The 22597-nt window shown below is 37.2% G+C and overlaps 1 protein-coding gene across 2 annotated transcripts in view; it reads right to left on the bottom strand.

The window, feature by feature from the left end:
- Positions 1 to 22597, bottom strand: part of slc41a2a (solute carrier family 41 member 2a) — a 48768-nt gene that overhangs the window by 15569 nt on the left and 10602 nt on the right. For both annotated transcript variants that reach the window (XM_036151897.1, XM_036151904.1), the window contains 4 exons: positions 22365 to 22509; positions 6726 to 6872; positions 6296 to 6443; positions 5959 to 6038 (listed from right to left, as the gene is read on the bottom strand). In XM_036151897.1, coding sequence (XP_036007790.1) covers positions 5959 to 6038; positions 6296 to 6443; positions 6726 to 6872; positions 22365 to 22509 — 520 coding nt within the window. The remainder of the gene's footprint in view (positions 1 to 5958; positions 6039 to 6295; positions 6444 to 6725; positions 6873 to 22364; positions 22510 to 22597) is intronic.

Genomic DNA, 22597 nt, shown 5'->3' with positions numbered 1-22597 from the left:
TGTGTGCTTCGGTCAGAAGAGTCTAAGCTTTAGCCTTTTGGAAACAAGCACTGCAGCAGGGTTTGGGGTCAAACAATGCATTAAATGTTGTGGTTGTAACATGACAAAATGTGAAAAACTTCCAGAGGTTTTGAATACTATCTTATTTATTAGTAAATTAAATCTACCTGTGTATCGTTTTGTTTCTTTGTTGTTGTTTTTTTTGGAGCCAAGGATTTCGGCATATCTGTTTCAGAGATTGATTTCTAAATCTGGTTTACTGAAGGTGGCAGCTTTTCCACATAGTTTTTTTCTGCCTCTGTCTTGAATCCCAACGATCTCAATCTTTTTGCAATGCAACACAAACTCGCAATAATGAGTGTGTAAACATCTGCCATTTCTTCCTCTGCAAATAGGTGTTCTTGCCTATACAGCTTTGATTCGTTTTGTATTGTTCACGCTACTTCTACGTTTGCTCGCTGTATTGCCAAAACAAATTCCTCGTAAAATACGAATTAGCAACAAATCTCACTCAGACTCTGCTCTGTGACACAGATGACCGGCATTAGTTCAAAGTTAGTTTTTTAATCATTTCAGATGAAGCTCAGGTGTTCAGATGTTGTCACCTACACCAACCTGCACAGCAGCACATGTTCAACACGTATTGTGCTCTATACATATAAATGTTTGCAAGGTAAATTACTTGATGATGATAACTGGTCATTCAAACTTGCTTAAAATAAGAGTTATGGTATTGTAAAATGCGATATATACAATAATTTCCTATTTGCCCACGCTTCTGTGTGCATTTCTTCAGTAAAGTTGTGTCCAGTTAAGTTGGCTTTGAATGTAGAGTTTATCATCTGTGTTAAAGTTGTTGTTTCATACATCTAGCTTTAAATTTCAGTGATTCTTGCTTGGAAGGTGGTTTCATTATTTCTTTCTTTTTTCTAACTGTAACTAAAAAGAGTGAAATACTTACTTTATACAAAAACACAAAATGTGTTTCCGTTGCTGCTTGTTGTGAATTCAGATTTGAGGTCTTGCTTTTGTGTACGACTAGAGAAGGCTGGGGCTTTCTATCCGGGGTCATATTTAGTTGGGGGGAGCTTAGGTCAAATCAACAGGTTTGGAAGTGGCTTTTTCTTGTTGAATGATGGCAGTAATTGTCTAAACTTCTTCTTTTACTCGACAAAACTGCTGACAAACACAAAATTGTTGGATTTTGTTGTGAAATCAAAGGCAGCCGCAGAACACCAGACTCTCTAACAGCTAAACCAGTGTTGTAAAACCCCTAAAGCTACATCTCCGCTGCAGGATCCGGGGCTAAATGGCTAAAAGTGGGTAGAAACGGACCCCTGGTAGGAAGGCAGAGTTTTAAGGATGAACCCTGAACTAAAGGTGGAGTTTTGTGGAGGATGGAAGTTTCTCTTAGTTTTCATCTAATTTACAAACACAACTAGACCCAGCAACCCTCTGTGAATGCCGCTGTTTTATAGAGTTTGCATTCAACCGCTTTGATAAAATCTACAAATCATTGCCGTAAATGTTTAATCAAATGAAGCTTGAACGTCCACTTTCAGCTTCACCACAGAAATGCCAACGGTACCAATCTTCTGACTTTTTAAGAGATTTTAACCTGTAAAGTTAGCATATTTTCAGCATTTAGGCTCTGAAGTACGGATGAAAGGGATCACAATCCCCCAGGACTGTTGATTATTCACCGTCTTTACAGAGCAGCGCCGGATTGAGGAAAAATCAGTGCTGTTCACGCTTAACAACAACAAATGAATAGGCCTACGTTCATGTAGGGCTTCAGCCAGATTGATAGTGTTAGTAAAATTGTATCGTACGTCGATTTATGGAAAAATATCAAATTAAAACCTGAAAATCTGAGTCTTTTTTTTTTCTTTCTAAAGTTGTATTTTGTAGTTGTAAGAACCCAACATACAATACGAGTGTGGATAGTAACTTTAGCCTCCCTGTACTAGCAGCTGAGCGACAACATTTTTTGCTAATTTTACTAGTAAGGTGAGGACTTGAATGTAAAATGAGGCACTCACTTTTTTCTGGGCTATGGGCTAAGGTGTCAAATAGGTCAGGGTGTGTGTGTCACTTTACGGCATATATGCTATAAAAACCCACCGGTTATTACTCCTTTAGGGTAATCTTGCAGAAAAATATTTTATTGCTTATCAGACTTTGAATCTACTCCGGCTTCCTCCCACAGTCCAAAAACATGAAATCAGAATGGAGTCAAATAATCAAAAGAATATCTGGTATAGTCAGATTTAACAACATTGACAAAAAAATATGCATCTTTTTGTGCAGTGTTTCTTATCGTGAAGCCTTTACTTTGTGACATTTTACATAAAAATGTAATCAATACATTATAAAACTTTGAATTAAATTACTCAAATAACTTTTCAGACTACACTGAAATCATTTTTATATAGTTTCATCATTAATGTATTTAAAATGGAAGTCTTTCACACTGTAAGAACGTTAGCTGATATTTAACTGATACATGCATACGGCAGTTACGTGTATTAAAAGTACACCAGGAACAAAGTGATGGTGTGCCTATAATACACTTTCATTATACAGCGAAAGCCATGTTTTCACAGAGCATCAATTCATTTGGACAAACTCAAATAACACATGATATACTTTATTCATCCGAGAATTGGGGAATTATCTAGCAGTAGCGGCATAATATATAGAAATCAAGCTAAACATGAGACCCAAAAATAAAAATATGAAGTGGAAGAGTATCATCTAAAAATGTCTATACATTCTTACATCTTATAGTTAAATCCATTTTGCCCTTAGCAGCCCCGTATTACTGACCTACTCAGTTAATGCTTTTAGCTAAGAAAAGACCTTGATGATTCTTTAGAGGATCCAAAGATAAATTGAACGTCTGTAACAGACTATGGGTTTACCGAAATATATAAATAAAAGGTGAGATATTAAAAAAAAACCTTTGGGGTGTAATAGTGTGTGACTTTAATTTTTAGAAGAAGAAGAAGAAAGAACATTTTAGCTGCTCCTTTGAAGAAATATTTCATTTAAGATACAAAATTAGAGATTAGTGAGAAAAACTGATTTATTGGTTATACACACTTTGGAATCCTGAGAAAAAGCATTCAATGTTTAGAAACCTAGTAGGAAAAAGGTTAAATTAGTCAAGATCTGATGAATTAGAACCATATTGTTACAATTTACTTTTGTTTATTTTTATTTAAACGCAATGAATTTTAACGTGCTATCATGGTGAAGCTGACTGCTTTAAGGATGGTAATAGTGGACTTTCTATGTTTTATTCAGTAAACCAGATTTAGAAATCAATCTCTGAAACAGATATGCCGAAATCCTTGGCTCCAAAAAAAACAACAACAAAGAAACAAAACGATACACAGGTAGATTTAATTTACTAATAAATAAGATAGTATTCAAAACCTCTGGAAGTTTTTCACATTTTGTCATGTTACAACCACAACCTTTAATGCATTGTTTGACCCCAAACCCTGCTGCAGTGCTTGTTTCCAAAAGGCTAAAGCTTAGACTCTTCTGACCGAAGCACACAGTTCCAGTCTAAGTCCCAGAACAGTTAGGTTTTCAGTTTGTGACGGTTGCACAGAGTAGGCTTTTTTTCCCTACCCCGACTCCCAAGAAGCTGGTTGACGTCTTTTAGAATTTATGGACATATCGATAATAAGACCCATCTTCTGTTCAGCCAAGGTTAAACATTTTACTCAAAAAATGTTGTAAAAATTCAGAAACAAAGAATTCTGTTAAACAAGAAAACTATGTTTTAGTATGTGAAGTGTTATATTAATCAACAGTGAGGTAAAATGAGAAGCCCCTGATATCTGCAGCAGATAAGTTCAACTTCATGGAAGTTTGACATAATCAACATCTTGTATTATGTCTTTTAAATTGTGTCATTACAGCAGACCCTGTTAAAACATTTAGCTTTTCCATGATGATAGCTTGTGTTAAGTTTTTTCATATTTAATGCAGTTTCTTCATTAAACTCCACAACCGTTTTTCAGCCATTCCTCATAAATTACTTTAATTCATCTAAATAACCTTTTTCTCTCAGTTTAGTTATTTTTTTAACCTATGTGAGGCAGAACTGAAAAGTGCTTTACAAATAAAGTTTATTTGGTTGATACTGCGGGCCAGAGATTAACTTGTAATAACAGAAACCCACTTCCAAAAGAGCCACCCTTTTAATGTATAGTTTATTGAGAAATAGGATATTTGTGCAAAATTGAATGAAGAACAAGAAACAGCAGTAAGCACCAAAAAGTTAAATCATTTTTCATTTTTACAATGCTTAATTTTATACTGAGCCTTGATGGTAACGATGCAAGAAAAAGTTATAATAAAGGGGAGACAAACATTTCACACATAAATGTCTTTTGACATTTTTCGGAGGAGTCACCGTATATGCCTTCGATTAGGTGGGAGGGGAAGGGGGCCTTATATATACATTATTGATAATACAGGCATTGTGTTTGTCCGCGTGATGGGGATTTTTAGGATACGTAAAGGCGTGAAATACAACGTCCTGTCGATTTTTTTTTGTGACAGGGTGTCCGCTATTTATAAATACTAAGCATGACAGCGCGAGGGTTGTAGAGAAAGACACAGTTTTTGTGTTGAGGGGTCAGATGATTGAGAGAAAGCGAGATCTCCCCCCTTGTGTCTCCTCCCGCGCGGCGCTTCGAACAGGTTGAGTATTATTTTAACTGCTTACTGACCGAGTGAACTTATGACCCTCAAACTGACCTGTAGAGTGTATGGACTTATTATGTTGTAAGCTGCAACTGGTAAGCAGTCAGTAACTGAGGTTAAACGCTTGCTGTTTACAGGGAGAGCTGAGGGGTTCCATCGCTGGATTCTGGCTGAGCGAGAACCCTGAGCTTTTTATTTACAGATTCCGGATGGGGAAGCTTATGCGTCTAAACGATTTATATAGTTTTATTTTTAATCTTTATTTTGAAACTTTAAGTATTCAGAGTCTGACTGCTTTTACGGCTGAAACAAAGACTGATTTCCTCCCACCTTAAAGATTGGGTGCGCGTAATGGAATTAAATAATTCAAAATAATCATAATAATACTAATAAAAAGATTGGGTATGTATACCGGAGTTAAATAATTATAAATAACTTTAAATGATTACATCATTATCAATAATATCAATGATAGTAGTAATAATATTATTAATGATATGAATATAAATGAAAATAATAATAATACAATTAATAAAAGAATAATTAATTAATTTAATAATGATTAATGTGGGGGGGTCACATGAGGGGTCACGTGGTGGGGTCATATGGAGGTCACGGTAGGGTAATATTATCAATGATAGGGTGTCACATGAGGGTCACGAGCAGGGCCACGTGACGATCATGTGAGTGGGGTCACCTAAAAGGTCAATCGCCCCGCCCACTTTTAATCCATCAAAATCTGATTAAAAAGTGACATGTCATATACTATATAATCTCTACTGATATATTCCAGACACTATATAATTCAAAGAAACATTAACAAACACATGAAAAGAAATATGTTTGCAGCAATCTGTGGTAACCCTGTTAATTCTCTAATAAACCCAATAAAAAATAATCACAACATTATTCAATTGTTTTTATTAAAACATGAATAGCTATAAATTAAACATTTATTTTTAACCCTTCTATATTCAGTTTTTAGCATCTAGTGTTGCATCCTTGAGGAAATGGTGGAGTAATGTTTTACACCCCTGAAATTTTAGGCAATGTGTTACAGTTGTTGAAATATATTCTAGGATAACGTGTGAATTTTTTTTCTGTACTGAACTTTAGTAGCTTCCAAGTCTTTCTTCGAATGTAATTATTGAAATAAAGAAGTGTTTGCTAAATGTTAACGATAAAGACATCAACGGTAAAAAGCATATAAATATAATGAAGACAGCAGCTTACCATTTATAACAGGTGCAAAAACTATGATTCCAATCAAGTTAGGATCTGACACAGCCTTTTCCAGAATAAGCCCTCCGATACTAAAAGGCAAATTACAAGTTAATGAATGCCCCATTGGTGAAACATAAATACACATTTTAAAAGGGTTTTTAGTTAACAGTGTGAGGAGAAATACATTAATGTCAGTTACTCTCATTATGCTCTAGAGTAGAGATAAAGTGTTTAAATCAAATGGTATTAACATGTTACAATTTCTCCAACACCTACAGCGTATGAACAAAACATCAAGATTTCTAAACACAAGCTGAACCAAGTAAAAAAAAGCAGAGATGTGTACCTGCTGATGAACATTGCTGTAATGATTGGCTCCCAGCCTGTATGGAGCAGGATGTTACTGGCTGGGTGTTTGGAAGCGACCACCATCCAGACAGGTATTAGACACAAATACAGAAGATCCACCAGGTACAACACATATGGATAAAGCTCTGTCAAAAAAATAAATAAATAAATAAATAAATAAATATATATATATATATATATATATATATATATATATATATATATATATATATATATATATATATATATATATATAAATGTTTGTAATTACTATTTCCACTGTGGTAGCTCTCTAAGCCTTAGATGCCAAAAAAGTTGAAAGGTGCCTTCAGCTGCCCAGAAGTATGTTTTGTGTGTAAATATATATCTTCAATACTTTAGCTTATACCATTCAAAACTTCAAAGCAAAGTTTCCTCATTCATCTTACCCATAAATGAGTAGAACCACCAACTGAAGCACACCAACAAAACAAGCGTGATGAGATCGCCAAAACTGGCAGCCAGGGGTGTGGCCACATTATCAGGATTGATCCCCATCCGCTTGGAGCCAATGATCACTCCCACCACTATGATGCCTGAAGACAGTACAAGACAAAAAGAAATTGCTCTTGAAATTGTTGTCACACTCCACCATGAACCCTGATTAGTTTGTGCGATGCTCTCCCATTGGAGCAGCAATGCATATTTTTCTTTTGCAACGTAACATCTTTGTAGCGGGTGTTGCTCTACAAGCATTAAAAAAACTGTAAATACAAAATGATTTGGTTTATAGCCATATTTACCTATTATTATTAATTTAACTGTTAATGGATCATATACAGCCTAGCAAAACCTCTCAAGGGTTGGGAATATTTTCTACTTAAAATTTTCAACAGCGGACCTTTTAACCACGCTTCCACAGTTATAATACTTACATACTTACTCCACAGTTATAAGTATGCATTCAGAGATAGCTCCATACATCGGCTAGCATGGAGAAGAAAACAGAAACAAATATAAGGAGCTATGGAGAGAGAGTTTTTTCTGTCACTGCCTCCCAGGGCCCCTTTTCCCTCAGATAGATACTTCCTGTACCAACCCCCGTTGTCTGATTTATTGTCACCTCCAGCTTCACCCAAGACCAAGCTCTCATTGTCTCCAAGAGACTCAGTCAACGGTTTCATAACGATCTACTAGCTAGAATCCTCTCCCGCCATCTCCACCATGGGCACAATACCCAAGTTTTCACAGACTCAAAAGTCCCCTTGAGAAATCTCTGCTTCTAGCATATTCCCAGAACAATGGTAGGGTTAGAGCCGTGGTAGAAGCTTACTTGCATGAATTAACTTTAGTGACAGAATTGAACATTTATGCTGAAGATGTATGAACAGTTTGTAGGAAAGAACATAAAGAAATTACAGTAACTTGAAACCATGGCAGAGTATTGGAAGGGTGTTTAATGCATACCAAAGTAATATTCAAACTTTTTTGTGATTGTATTGTATCGTAGTTTGTATCTCATTCTACACTAAAATTGACCCTTTTTTGTGATGAATGGTGTGGTGAAGAACCCAGAATTCAGCCAAACACTGGAGCAATGCTTTTGACGGTCTTTTAATGGAGGGAAGGTGAGGAGAGGGAATCAAAACAGGCAAACAGAACAGGGTCCAAAAAGGGTAAGGCAGACATCCAGACAACTTGACAGTGAACCGGCAAACAGAACTGGGCAGAACAAAACAGATCAGGTTACAGACAGGATCAATGTGCTGTGAGCTCTTACCAAACTGAGGCAATGAACGCATGGTTGACAAATGAAAAACCGACAGGGAGCAGAGAACTAAGGAAGGCTTAAATAACCGGACGAACAGGTGAGCAGAGTAAACTAATTAATCACGGACAGGTGGAAGCGATTGAGGGATCTGACAGAAACCTGAACGTAAAATCTAAGACTGAACAAAACACAGAATAGAAAACAGAACTAATAAAGAGACCAGGGGCCTGTTTCAATAAGGAGGTTCAACCAACTCTAAGTTAAAACTTGAACTTTGAGTTGACTTAGCCTGAGATGGGAAACTCTGAGTTTTGGGTTTCAGAACAGCTGAAATGAGTTAGTTCAATCAACTCTGAGTTCACTGACTCTGAGTTAAGCGCGTGCACCACAACTATAAAAAGGCCATTATCAATGGAGCGCAGATATTACGAGTCACCATGGCAACAGCATCGGACAAAAAAACGTGTGCATATTTCTCACCAGCAGAACTGGATGTACTTATGCAAGCAAATGCAGAATTTGAACATGTATTTAAAAAAAAAAAAAAAAAGCAACACGGCTGCAGTGGCGAAGGACAGAGAGTTAGCTTGGGTGAAAATAGCTGCTTGAGTCAATGCGTAAGTTTACATTTAATTACTTTTATACAGTGTTGGGTGTAATGAATTAAGTTACTAAGTCATCTAAATACTGTAATTAAATTAAAGACTATAAAACAATAGTGGATTTAATATCAAATTTTAAAAGGTATATTTTTAATTTAACTTTCTCCCTCTAGTTACACACTTTGGTCAATTTAAGATTAATTCATGCAATTGAATATTGTTTATTTGAAAGCATTAGAAGTGCAGTTTCTTATCTCTCCTTGTATTTTTCGAGTGGTTGAGGTTGATTTGGGATTTAGAAAGTAATTAATAAGTAAGTAAAACAAATTAGTAAGTAGACCAATACTTTCTAGAGACAGTAATTATTACATTAATCTAATTAGACTTGTTGAAGATAAAATTTGTAGTTAGTAATTAAGAACTATTTTAGAGTAACTTACCCAACTGTTATAATATCAGAGGTGAAACTGGAAGAACAGTATTTTGTTAAACCTAATTTAATTTTCATGGATAGGTGCAATCCTGCAGGCATCAAAAGAACATGGCAGCAGCTAAAAATGAAATATAAAAACATACTTCAAGCAGGCAAGCCTTGAGCACATCACCTGTATAGCCAGGTAGAGTAGCTACCTGGCTTTACAAACATTTGACATAATAAATGACTAAATGGCATTCAGTGTCTAGCAGTGCAACAGTATTTTTGACATAGGTCTAAATGTTCATTCTCATTTGACTTCTACTCAGCCAACAGAAAGAAGGCAGAGGCTCGTAAAACAGGGGGAGGACCTGCACCACCACCCCTGACAAATGCAGAAGAGATGGCCCTGAGCCTAAATGCTGGAAGGCCAATGGCTGAGGGAATTCCTGGAGGGACTTCATCAGAGCCAGTCACTCCAGAAGATTTAAGTGCCTTCATAAAATGTAAGAGGTCTACCTACAGTGTTATTTTTTAATATAGACTAAATGTGATATTTCCATTTATATTACTTTGGGTTGGGTTTTTCGTTGGTCCCAACAGATTCGGATGGTAATATCTGCCTCTTGGAGCCTCCTGTCCCAACAGTACCCCATACAGTTGTCAGTAGCCTACTCCATACACCATCAATTATGACAAATAGTATTATAAAGTGTACTCTATGAAATGCTCATCTTCACAGGATGATGGGGATGAAGAAACCGTTTCTCCTGCCACAGACAGGCCTACAGAGGTAATTTTAATATTATATGTCTACACATCAAAAATCTACACATTCACATTTATATGCGGAGTAGCCTATAGAATCCAAGTTTATATCTATAATGGTCATTCTTATCTCTACCCCCCAGAGTGTGGAAGAACGGCAGGAGGAAGGTCCATCAACTTCTGGTGCACAGATGGACACAGTTCAGTGATTTACAGTAAATGCCACAGTTTCATTCTGAATTTTAGACTACATTCATGATGTAACTCTAATCTAATGTATTTTCAGTTGCCAGTTAAGGAGTTATATAGACTTCTTCTTATTAAAAAGATAGAAAAAAAACAGCAAAGAACTTGTATACTTGGACCGCCAGATCCAAAAGGCAGATCTGGAAATCGACATTCTGAAACTAAAGCTAGAGGTAAGTGTATGGTCACAGGTGAATTCTAGGAAGTATTGAAACTATTTTAAAATCTTTTTTCTGTTTTCTTTTTTTTTTTTTTAGCAAATGAAGAACACCATATAAATTGCTGTGACAGGATAGGGATATGACAAAAAAGCCACTCTGGGCCTCAAAATCCTTTCCCGACGTAAATGTAACTACCTACGAAGTAATACAGCCTCTTCGTCAACAGGATCATCCATAAAAGGACATGCCATTTCATTCCCTTTGATGCGCTCTGCTGAAATGTGCGGAATGAATATATCCCCAAAGAATCAATGAGGTGTTTAAACACCACTTCCTCTTTAAAAAAGGGGAGAAGACCAAAATAAACTCTGGGTTTTGTTGTGGATGGGCCTCCCCACAACGTAATAATTTGTACTAAGTCCTTCAAAAATTCTAAGTTCTTGGTAAGGCAGTTAAAAATATCCAACAGTAGTCAAAAGTGAACAAAGGCAGCTGAAGTTCGGTCCAGGGTGGTTTATTGCAACAACACAAGACAACCACAAGTGAGATGAGCTCCAAACAACATCTGACAGCGTACTGAAAATAATCTGCTTATATACATTCTCTATGTCTTTGGGCTCCTCCTTGAGCCCCTCCCATTTTTACATATTTTCCATTGCTTTTTCCACAGATATCTTTGTTAATTTTTTACCTATCAGTGGAAACTTCCAGGGGGTGTACCTTTTTTAAAAAACATGGTTACACATCACAGCTCATTCCAATCATGGTCATTTCCATATGGTTACACGGTACAAAGTTACACATCACAGCTCATTCCAATCATGGCCCCTTACTACTGCCCATTTCCATATAGTTACGCGTCATTACCTTTTCTGACCATGGACCATGCATTTTCTAAGTTCATTTGCAACCTTCCCTGTTCTAAGTTCATTTGCCACCTTTCCTATTCTAATTTCCTTTGCTACCTGTCCTGTTCTAATTTACATTGCAAATGGCTTGCTCTTTGACCCAGAGGTTTCTTCCACTGCCCTGTTATGTGTCCCTTGACCATCTGCCTCTTAATCTGGACTTGTAGCGTGACACACACATGTTTCTTAGGTGAATGTTACAGCACACTTTATAACCATTGTGATAAGAATATATTTATTATAAGATATTGATCCACTACAATATTCATTGTGAGATATTAATCCCCTACAGTTTTCTGAAGAAAACCTGCTCCCCACCAGGTTATGTTCACAGAGTAAATTGCCATGGTAACTGACTCTGAGTATAAGTTACCTCTCTTTCAGAAACGGGCTTGACTTACTCTGCTTTCTCAGGTTTAACTTACCTCCCTTTCTGAAACAGAAAACCAAGAGTTTCCCTCATTTCAGAGTTAACATACTCAGAGTTTTCACTTAACCTCCTTTCTGAAACAGGCCCCAGATAACTGAAATAGTAAACAGACTAAATATGAATCTAAAACAAGACAGAACCTACTGTAGAAATAAATCCAGAGGCAGGAGAGAACTAACCTTCCCAAACAATAAACCTAAACCAAAACAGAACATCACATTTTTATAATTTTTTATAATTGTTTTAAATATGGTGTTAAGAAATGTATTGTTATTTTGTATATATGAAAAAGTAAATCATCAAAAAGGTTTTACAGACAAAGGTCTTGCCTTTTAAGATCTGATTCGCCGATTTTGAGTTTGTGTAACTAAATCTAATAAAAACGTGAAAATAAAATGTGCTGCAGATTTCCCTGAAAGAATTTTTTTAATGGTCTCTGATAATTAATTTTACATCACCTTTGCCCAGAAGAAACATTGTTCAAAACATTCACAAGGGGCGGTTCCAGACGGGGGCCAACAGGGGTCAGTGCCTCTGTAGAATTGGTCCTGGCCCCTGTTATGGCCCCTGTACTAAAGACTTGGTATTAAATTTCTTATGATGATATATACTGACGACCTGTCCAGGGTGTACCGCGCCTCTCGCCCATTGAACTCCTGGAGATAGGCAATATATTTCCACCCCAATCTTTTGTTCTGTACCCCCATGAAAAAATGGCCCCATCCTGGGCCCCCTGCTAAATGTGGTGTAGTGTTTTAACTTTAAACATTTAACATTTAACACACCCTGTATGTTAAACGTTAATTAACATAGTTTTGTGTTGAATAAAGTAACAAATAAATGTTTTAGCCAACAGTTGTAAATCCAATCAGTATCATTACATCAAAACAAAACAGAGTTACAGACTAAATCATTATCAAAAACAAGCTAATTTAGTTAGTTCTAAAGCAACAGAGTATGAAATAATCAAAATTGCCAAAATAAAACCAGAGCAAGTGTTGCACAATTAATGATAATACAACATATTTAGATTAAGATAAAATTAAATACTTAAGTTAAACAGAGGAAGATCAGCAGCCAATTTATACTACGATGCGACATAAATATGCAGTACGCATGATTGATTGTACAAACAACATCTTGGAGTTGCTAAAACGCGTACAAAAGGACAGCAGTGTCTGAGAGACAGTGTAAATGGTCCATGATCAAATCAGAGCCGTTGTGACCATTAGCATGTTATAAACACTTATTGATTGATTGATTGATTGATTGATTGATTGATTGATTGATTGATTGATTGATTGATTCAACAAACTTGTGGTCCACAAAGCGATAAAAAAACAAGAAAAATTAATACTTAAAAACAAATGGAATAAAAATTAAAAAAATTCAAATAAATCTTATAAAAGACTTGCATACCAATGTTTCCACAGAGCCGACTGGAATCTTAGCGCACTGAGAGAGGGATGTGAAAACATTACAATAAGACTGTTCAATGAGCTGCCCAAACGACACATAAACCTGTATATCAGATTTCTCACAAGTGCCTGGAATGTTCTGACATGTGCGTTACAAAACATCATCACACTGGCACTGCTGAACCTGGGTTTCTTAAGCAGAATTCTCAAAGAGTCATTATATTCAATTCAATTCAATTCAATTCAATTCAATTTTATTTATGTAGCGCCAAATCATGAAACATGTCATCTCAAGGCACTTTACAAAGTCAAGTTCAATCATATTATACAGATTGGGTCAGATTATACAGATTGGTCAAAAATGTCCTATATAAGGAAACCAGTTGGTTGCATCAAAGTCCCGACAAGCAGCATTCACTCCTGGGGAACCGTAGAGCCACAGGAAGAGTCATCTGCATTGTACATGGCTTTGCTGCAATCCCTCATACTGAGCAAGCATGAAGCGACAGTGGGAAGAAAAACCACCCATTAACGGGAAGGAAAAACCTCCGGCAGAACCGGGCTCAGTATGAACGGTCGTCTGCCTCGACCGACTGGGGTTACAGAAGACAGAACAGAGACACAACAAGAGAAACAAAAAAGCACAGAAGCACACATTGATCTAGTAATCTGTTCTACATTAGATGGTAGTAGCGGGTGAGCAGTCTTCTCTGGATGATGTCACAGTTAACAGAACGCCAGACCAGGTGTACCTACTATGAAGAGAAAAGAGAGAGAACAGAAAGTTAAAGCAGAAATGACAACACATAATGCATAATTGAAGAACAGTAGAACTCAATAGAGTGAGAAAATTAGATCCTGATATACTCCAGTAGCCTAAGCCTATAGCAGTAAAACTATAAAGATAGCTGAAAGTAACATGAGCCACTAGTTATAATTTTTGTCAAAAAGAAAAGTTTTAAGCCTAGTCTTAAAAGTAGACAGGGTGTCTGCCTCACGGACCAAAACTGGGAGTTGGTTCCACAGGAGAGGAGCCTGATAGCTAAAGGATCTGCCTCCCATTCTACTTTTAGAGACTCTAGGAACCACCAGCAGACCTGCAGTCTGAGAGCGAAGTGCTCTGTTAGGAACATACGGGGTAATCAGAGCTCTGATATATGATGGAGTTTGATTATTAAGGGCTTTATACGTTAGAAGAAGAATTTTAAATTCTATTCTTGATTTAACAGGAAGCCAATGAAGGGAAGCTAAAATTGGAGAAATATGATCCCTCTTGTTGATTTTCATCAGAACTCTTGCTGCAGCATTTTGGATCAGCTGAAGTATTTGAACTGCATTTTGTGGACTTCCTGATAGTAAAGAATTACAATAGTCCAGCCTTGAAGTAACAAATGCATGGACCAGTTTTTCAGCATCACTCCTGGACAGAATGTTTCTAATTTTGGCGATATTCCGGAGGTGAAAAAAGGAAACTCTGGAAACCTGTTTAATATGGGATTTAAATGACATGTCTTGGTCAAAAATAACACCAAGATTTTTTACTTTATTACCAGAGGCCAGGTTAATGCCACCCAGATTAAGTGATTGGTTAAGAAGTTTATTTTTTGAGGACTCTGGCCCAAAGATTAAAACTTCGGTCTTGTAATATTTAGATGCAGGAAATTTAAAGTCATCCAGCTTTTGATGTCATCAAGACATGACTGCAGTCGAAGTAATTGATTGGATTCATCAGGATTTATGGATAAATATAGCTGAGTATCATCAGCATAACAGTGGAAATTAATCCCATGCTGTCTGATAATTTTGCCTATCGGAAGCATATATATAGTAAAGAGAATTGGTCCAAGGACTGAACCCTGTGGTACTCCACAGGTGACCCTAGAGTTTGAGGAAGATTTATTATTAACATGAACAAATTGGAATCTGTCTGACAGATAAGATTTAAACCAGCCTAATGCTTTCCCCTTAATCCCTACAGTATGTTCAAGTCTTTGTAGGAGAATATTGTGATCAACTGTATCAAACGCAGCACTGAGATCTAACAGGACAAGTATAGACACAAGTCCATTATCTGAGGCCATGAGAATATCATTAGTGACCTTCACCAGAGCTGTTTCAGTGCTATGATGAGCTCTGAAGCCTGACTGAAACTCCTCAAGTAGGTCATTACTTTGTAAATGTTCACAAAGTTGATTAGCAACTACTTTCTCAAGAATTTTAGATAAGAAAAGAAGATTAGATATAGGTCTGTAATTTACTAACTCATCTTGATCAAGAGAAGGTTTCTTAAGTAAAGGTTTAATAACAGCTACTTTCAAAACCTGTGGTACATATCCATTTACTAAGGATAGATTAATCATGTCTAAAATAGTGCCACTGATCAAAGGGAATATGTCCTTAAACAACTTGGTTGGGATTGGGTCTAACATACAGGTAGAAGGTTTAGATGAAGCTAAAATTTTAGATAGCTCAGAAAGCTCTACTGCTTCTAAACAGTTCAAACACTGCGCAGATTCTAAAGATTCCTCCAATGCTGCCTCACTTACTGAGGACGAGGTAATCATGTTTGGGAGGATGCCAATTATTTTATTTTTAATGGCATCAATTTTATTTATGAAGAATCCCATAAAATCATTACTACTAAGAGCTAAGGGAATGGATGGATCAACAGAGCTGTGGCTCTGGGTAAGTTTGGCAACTGTACTAAGGAGAAATCTAGGATTATTTTTATTTTCTTCAATTAATGATGAAAAATATGCTGCTCTAACTCTGCGGAGGGTCTTGTTATACAACAATAGTCTGTCCCTCCAGATTAAGTAGGATTCCTCTTGGTGTGTAGAGCGCCATTTTCTCTCCAATTTCCTAACATTGTGCTTCAAGGAACGCAGCTCTGAATTAAACCAAGGAGCCAGCTTCCTGTGAATAATCACCTTCTTTTTCAAGGGAGCTACATTGTCTAATGCAGAACGCAATGAGGAAGTCAGATTGTTAGCAAAGGTATTGATTTGTGAATGGGAAGAAACAGCAATGCTGCCATCTACAGGGCATTTCTGCAATACTGAGGATATTAAAAAGGGGACAGACTCTTTAAGTTTTGATACAGCATTATCCGATAAAAATCTACTATAATGGAACCCTCTTTTGGGGGTGGAGAACTCAGTTAGATTAAACTCAAATGTTATTAAAAAATGATCAGACAGGACAGGGTTGTGAGAGAATACTGTTAATTCTTCACAATCAATGCCATATGTCAGAACAAGGTCTAAAGTATGGAGCCGAGAGTGCGTCGGTTCATGCACATTTTGAGCAAAACCAATTGAATCTAGGATAGTTTTAAAGGCTACACTAAGGTTATCACATTCAGTGTCAACATGGATGTTAAAATCACCCACTATAATAACCTTGTCAGTATTTAACACCAAATCAGATAAGAAATCTGACAACTCATCCAAAAACTGAGTGTAAGGGCCTGGTGGACGATACAAAACAACAAACAGAAGAGGTTTTATTGCTTTGCAGTTTGGATGAGGGAAACTGAGGGTTAAATGTTCAAAAGAACAGTAATTATTAGTTGGCCTGGGACTAATTAATAAATCAGACTGAAAGATAGTTGCCACTCCTCCTCCTCTTCCCACAGATCTGGGAATGTGGAAATTTGAATAACTGGAGGGGGTTGACTCATTTATACTAACGTAGTCCTCTTGTAGCCAGGTTTCTGTGAGACAAAACAAATCAATCTGATTATCAGAAATCAATTCATTAACTAACAAAGTCTTTGGAGGGAGAGACCTTATATTTAATAGACCACATTTTATTGTTTTATTTTTAGGTTCAAGGTGAACCGTATTGATTTTTATTAGGTTTTTATGATTTATTCCTTTTAGTTCAGTTTTTGATCTGTTAAGTTTTGGCCGTGGGAAAGACACCGTCTCAATAGGATAATGGATGGGTAACAGTACAGAAGCTGCAGAGAGGTGTGTTAAACTACGGCTCTGCTTCCTGGTCTGGACCCTGGGTTGTCAGCATTTAGGAGAACTAATAAATCCGTCCAGATTCCTAGAAAGAAGAGCTGCACCCTCCAAAGTAGGATGGATGCCGTCTCTCCGGATCAGACCAGGTTTTCCCCAGAAAGTTCTCCAGTTATCAATGTAGCCCACGTCGTTTTCTGGACACCACCTAGATAACCAGCGGTTGAATGATGACATGCGGCTAAACATGTCATCACTGGTCAGATCAGGCAGGGGACCAGAGAAAATTACAGAGTCCGACATAGTTTTAGCAAACTCACAAACCGAAGCAACACCAACTTTGGTGACCTCTGATCGGCGTGACCGGGTGTCATTACCGCCAGCGTGAATAACAATTTTGCGGTATTTACGCTTATCCTTAGCCAGTAGCTTAAGGTTATAAGCAACCTTAAGCTTCTGCATGCTAGCTTTTTTTAAATTACACCACAAGGGAGCTGTATACAAGGATGTACAGTAAGCTTTAAGCAGGCTTATTTTTACATCATCAGTGCACATATAGAATTTCCTCCCCAGAATGTTTGCCTGGGCGTACAACACACGACACTGTCGATAAATGTCATCACCATCACAGAGCTGGTCTGTGATGTAGTGACCCAGATATTTAGTTTTGGAACAAACATTTAACTTTTGCCCTGACGGTAAAAAAATCAGGGAAGCAACGTTGTTTGTCTGCTTTAGTCCTACAAACTAATACAACAGTTTTCTTAGCATCACACTGCACATCAAATCTCAACTCATAACCAGAGCAGATATTCAGTAGCTGCTGAAAACCAGCACTGCTGGGTGAGAGGACAGTCAGATCAACAGCATACATGAAGTAATTGACCAAAGTATCGCCAATCATACATCCAGTTTTAAAGAGGTTAATTTCCTTTGACACGTCATCTATGTACAATTTAAACAAGGCAGGTGAAAGAAGCCCACCCTGGCGCACACCATTACTCACTCCAAAGGAAGCAGAGATGTTATTGCCCCATTTTACATGCATTTTCTGGTTAGAATACCAGTAAACTAAAATTTGTATGAAAATATTTGGAACCCCTTGCTGTTTTAATTTGTCAAATAACTTGTAGTGATTGACACGATCAAAGGCCTTAGAGGTATCAATGAACCCAATTAACATAGATGAATTTTTTTAATAAATATGCTCTTGCTGCCTCTTTCAGGCCATAAATACAGAAATCAGTACTCAACTTGGCTTTGAAACCAAATTGGTTTTCTGCTGTACTAATAAACTATAAAGCCAGTAATGTGGTAAACATAAGGGGTTCATTGTCTCAAAATGGTCGCTAGCATCTGGCCATCATTAAGTCGGTCATAGGTCATAAGTCATAAATACTATGTCAAAGGTCTTAGATTACATGTCATAAATCTTAGATTATAGGTCAAATGTCAAAAATCATGTGATTTGACAGAAGGGTTCTTAACCTATTTTTTTCCTAAGATTTATATTTTTTCATATATGTTTCAATTTATTAGTTTGCTCCATATTTTTACTGATGACATTATTTGTTGTGTTACTAATATGTTAGATGTATTAATTAAGGCTGACAAGTTCACTCACTATATTAATTAACAGCCTGACCCACTAACAATATGTTTAAAAAAAGTTATGAGAATATTTACAGATATATTTGCTTTTCCCAAGATAACATTGACTGATCATCTTACATTAAATATGTTACCGGTACGTCAGTATGATAAGTGCCAAGTGGAATGAAAAAAAAAGAATAGATGCAGAAATAAATGGCTTAATATGTGACTTAAATATATGATAGTGAGATTTTAACCAGACTTTTTAGCTTACAAAAGCAGAAAAAGGAAACAAGAAACAAACCTTATTGTAAGTAAAGAATATATGTTGAAATTTGCTATCCGACCAACGACATATACTTAATGATCTAAGGAGCAAGTTCGGATTTAGGCAACATTAAATAGTTATCCTCATGTGGGGAATTTGTAAACCAACTCTTGCAACATTTACTTCGTTTTCCAGCATTTTTAAACAACTTTAAAGTTTAGTGTTTAAAATTAAAACACAAAAATTTAGAGTACACAAGTAAAAACATAGATACACTGAAACATTTCTAGTCCCAGACTTCGCTTTGAAAGAACGTAGAAATTGTCATAAGCATAAAGGCAATTTCAAAAACATGTCCTCCCCTTTTAGCTAAAATTTGTAGAGAAAACCCGGAGTAAGATTTTTTAAGAGTGTCGTTTTTTTTCTTTCACTGTAGCCGAACTAAGAAGCTAAGTCAGGGCAATGTGTTCAAACATAACATGGATCTCCAGCCAGTAGAGATAACAAACCATGGGATAGAAAAACAATTGACTCTAATTTTACAGCCACAGCCCTTCTAATGGGTAAAAAGATTAAAATGGTTCAGTGATGACAAAAGAAGCAATGCAGTTACGTGTTACATCCTGAAACCAGAAAACTCTTGTGAATTATTTGTTTAGGAATATGTCACACTGCCGAAGTTCGTATGTAGAGATATATTTTACAGGTTTTACCTAAAAATGGAATTGTAGACAAGGTCTAATGGAAATATCTTTAGGGATGTATTTTCTTGTCAAATGTTACTTGTGTCAGGTAGGTTTCTTTCATGCGATGTTTAATGCTAATACCTGACTGTTCTTGGTCATGTTGCTAGATCTCACATAGGATCAAGGAAACTGAGGCTATGTTCACACTGCAGGTCTTAATGCTCAATTCCGATTTTTTTGTGAAATCAGATTTTTTTGCATGGTCGTTCACATTTCCAAATATATGCGACTTGTATGTGATCTCCTGTGTGAACTGAATGCGTTCAACCGAAGTGTGCCGCATGCGCACTCGAAGACGCCGTGACGTCACACGTAGCAAGCGTCCTTAGTGTTTGCGGAAGTAAACATGGATTATAATGCTGGCGCGCATTTTGCGGTCATTAACTTATTTTCTAACCAGAGCTTTCCGTCCATTGACTGCTCTTCTCATTGTAGTCCGCTATGGGTGTCGTCTTTCTTCCCGCTTCTGGATAGCAGGACACAGAATAGTGACGTTTGTCGAGTATCGGTGACGTACAGGTCGGATAAATGCGACCCGGCCGTACAGACACAGGTCGCATTTGAAAAGATCAGATACGTATCGGATTCAGGACCACATATCCAAGTGGCCTGGGTCGCATTTGAAAAAATCCGATCTGTGTCGTTCAGACTGTCATAAAAAGATCAGATACAGGTCGCATATAGGCAAAAAAAAAACAGAATTGGGTCACTTCAAGCTGCAGTGTGAACGTAGCCTTAGACAATGAAGAAGTGAACACAAAAATGATGTACCTTTAACACGAAAGAGGCATGTAATTCAACTTTCTGCCACAGTGTAACCAGTAATTTTTATATATGTTATTCTGAAAAACAGGAATAGAAATTCGAAGATGCAGGATCATTTTTTTCAGAATTCTGAAAAGCGGCGTGTTCATATTTATCACTTTTTGCTCTCTAGATAAAAGATGGTGACCTAAATAGTAAACTCATGTTCTTTAAATAACATTAAATCAGTGGAATTACTGTGCAGCTATTTTCATGAGGTTTAAACAAGCAGAGGTTCATCAGCCGCCAGGTCACTCATACAGTTCGAAAGGCGGTGGGATGGCTTATTTTCAAAGCTGCGTCACTTTCTTTCATTTAGGTTTACCTTACCATTTGTGATTCTTTCAAATAAGTATTTTTTCTGTCTGGTACTGTGTGGGTATGGACAGGTTGAATCCCTGTTTTGGATTTTAAATTTGGCTTAGAACGCTACTTAATAAGATGTCACCTTAGAGCTAAAAAATCCTGTTTTTCAACTCTATTGAAGGATATTGTCTTAAATTTTACATGTTTGTGGGTATCCAAACCCCATTCAGACGACCCACGGACAGAGAGAGATCATTCCCCTCCAGTGCGACTGATGACCAGAGGCGGATGAGAGCGTTTGTTCGATGGCCAGGGGGATTTATACAGTGGGCCCCCTGCTGTGAGATGCCGGAAAAAGTCTTGCATTTGATGTAGTTTCCAACTTACAGTCTGATCTTATATTCTCTCTTGGCTGAAAGCACAACAGCAATAAAATTGTCATTCAAACCTAATAGGATCTAACCTCAACTAACTTTTAATAATACTATTTCACTTACATGAGACCCGTCCAGAACATTCCTGAAACCTACAGGGTGTGTTCTACAAAAGTAATCTTATAAGATCACTCAACAGGTTCTGTAAAGTTGCTCAGAAAGGCCAAAACAGCTTTTTAGGATCACGATTAACCCGGTAGAGATGAGTGACGGTCCGTTTCAGTGAAGGAGGATTGCTGAATCCCCCTTCAGTGATCGTCTTTCACCCACAGATTCTACCCCCACGTTTTCTTAACCAATAATTGTAAAAAAAAAAAAAAAAAAATTCACACATTATCTACTGTATAAAAGATGTATGCACTGCATGATCACTGCTTTCTCCTCGGTATGCCGTGTGTGCTTTAGAGTGGGATTGTCAGCTAAACGGAGCGAAGGACTTTGTCACCAAACATTGAGTTTTCAATAAATTCTCAATTGGAAGAAGCAGCCGGGTGGGCTGACAAACACACAGAGTTTATAAAAATCAACAACTCCGTACGGTTTGACTACCTTACTCAGTCGGACCTTTATTGCTCCAACTACTCCACTCCATCTACACATCTACATCTGTCCTCCCTTTCCCTGCAGATCCTTCTGTTAATTTAATTGTACTGGCCTAATCCTGCTTAGCTCTGAAGGCCCATTTCTACCCCGGTTTAAGATTTGACAGTAAATGAGGACTCATTGATCAGAGGTAAACATTGTAAAATGCATATTTAATTCATTAGGAATTCCTAATGGAGACAAAAAGTTTACATTACCATTTTGTTGTATTCATTACAAGCTGACATCCTGGCGATGTAAACGATTGTCTACCTTTCACTAGTCGGAATACATCTTTTAAAGGCTGTGTCCCTCCCATGCTTGGGAGGAGGGTGATCTGTTCTTAAAACAAAGAGGCTGTTCTACTCTGCCAAGGGTCAAACCAAATGACCTACCCCCCTGCCATAAAACCCATGTATGTTATCTTACCCGCAAAGAGAAGAGACAGTCAACAACTCTACATTCCTGAGTTCTTCCATATGAATACAACTAAGATATTTATTTTCCTCAATAATTGCGATCCGGTTCACCCAAGGTTCAGAAGTATGTGTGTATTATGCTGGCTCCCTGACATTTAGTGTCATTCCACTGTGCTCGAAAACATATTGGTGTCTTGCACATGTTCACGTATTCTTCTGCTGATGAGGGATCACGAGGACAGTACTTACCTTGTAGCAGTGATGCCACAAAGGCGGTAGAAAGACTGGTTGAGCAGAGGATCGTCATGTGGCTGAAGGGCATCTGTCTATCTGCGATCCAACCCAACAGAGTCGCCAGAAGAGAAGCCAACAGACCCAAAATTGTGGCTTGGAGCTGGAAAATAGGGAGGGATCATAAACTTTGGCCGAAGAAATCCTGATTTCATTAGTTAAATAAATTTGTCACGTTAAATAAAATCCAC

This window comes from Fundulus heteroclitus, chromosome 2, assembly GCF_011125445.2.
Source record: "Fundulus heteroclitus isolate FHET01 chromosome 2, MU-UCD_Fhet_4.1, whole genome shotgun sequence".
Taxonomy (NCBI): Eukaryota; Metazoa; Chordata; class Actinopteri; order Cyprinodontiformes; family Fundulidae; genus Fundulus; species Fundulus heteroclitus.
This window is presented reverse-complemented; position numbering and strand designations above follow the sequence as displayed.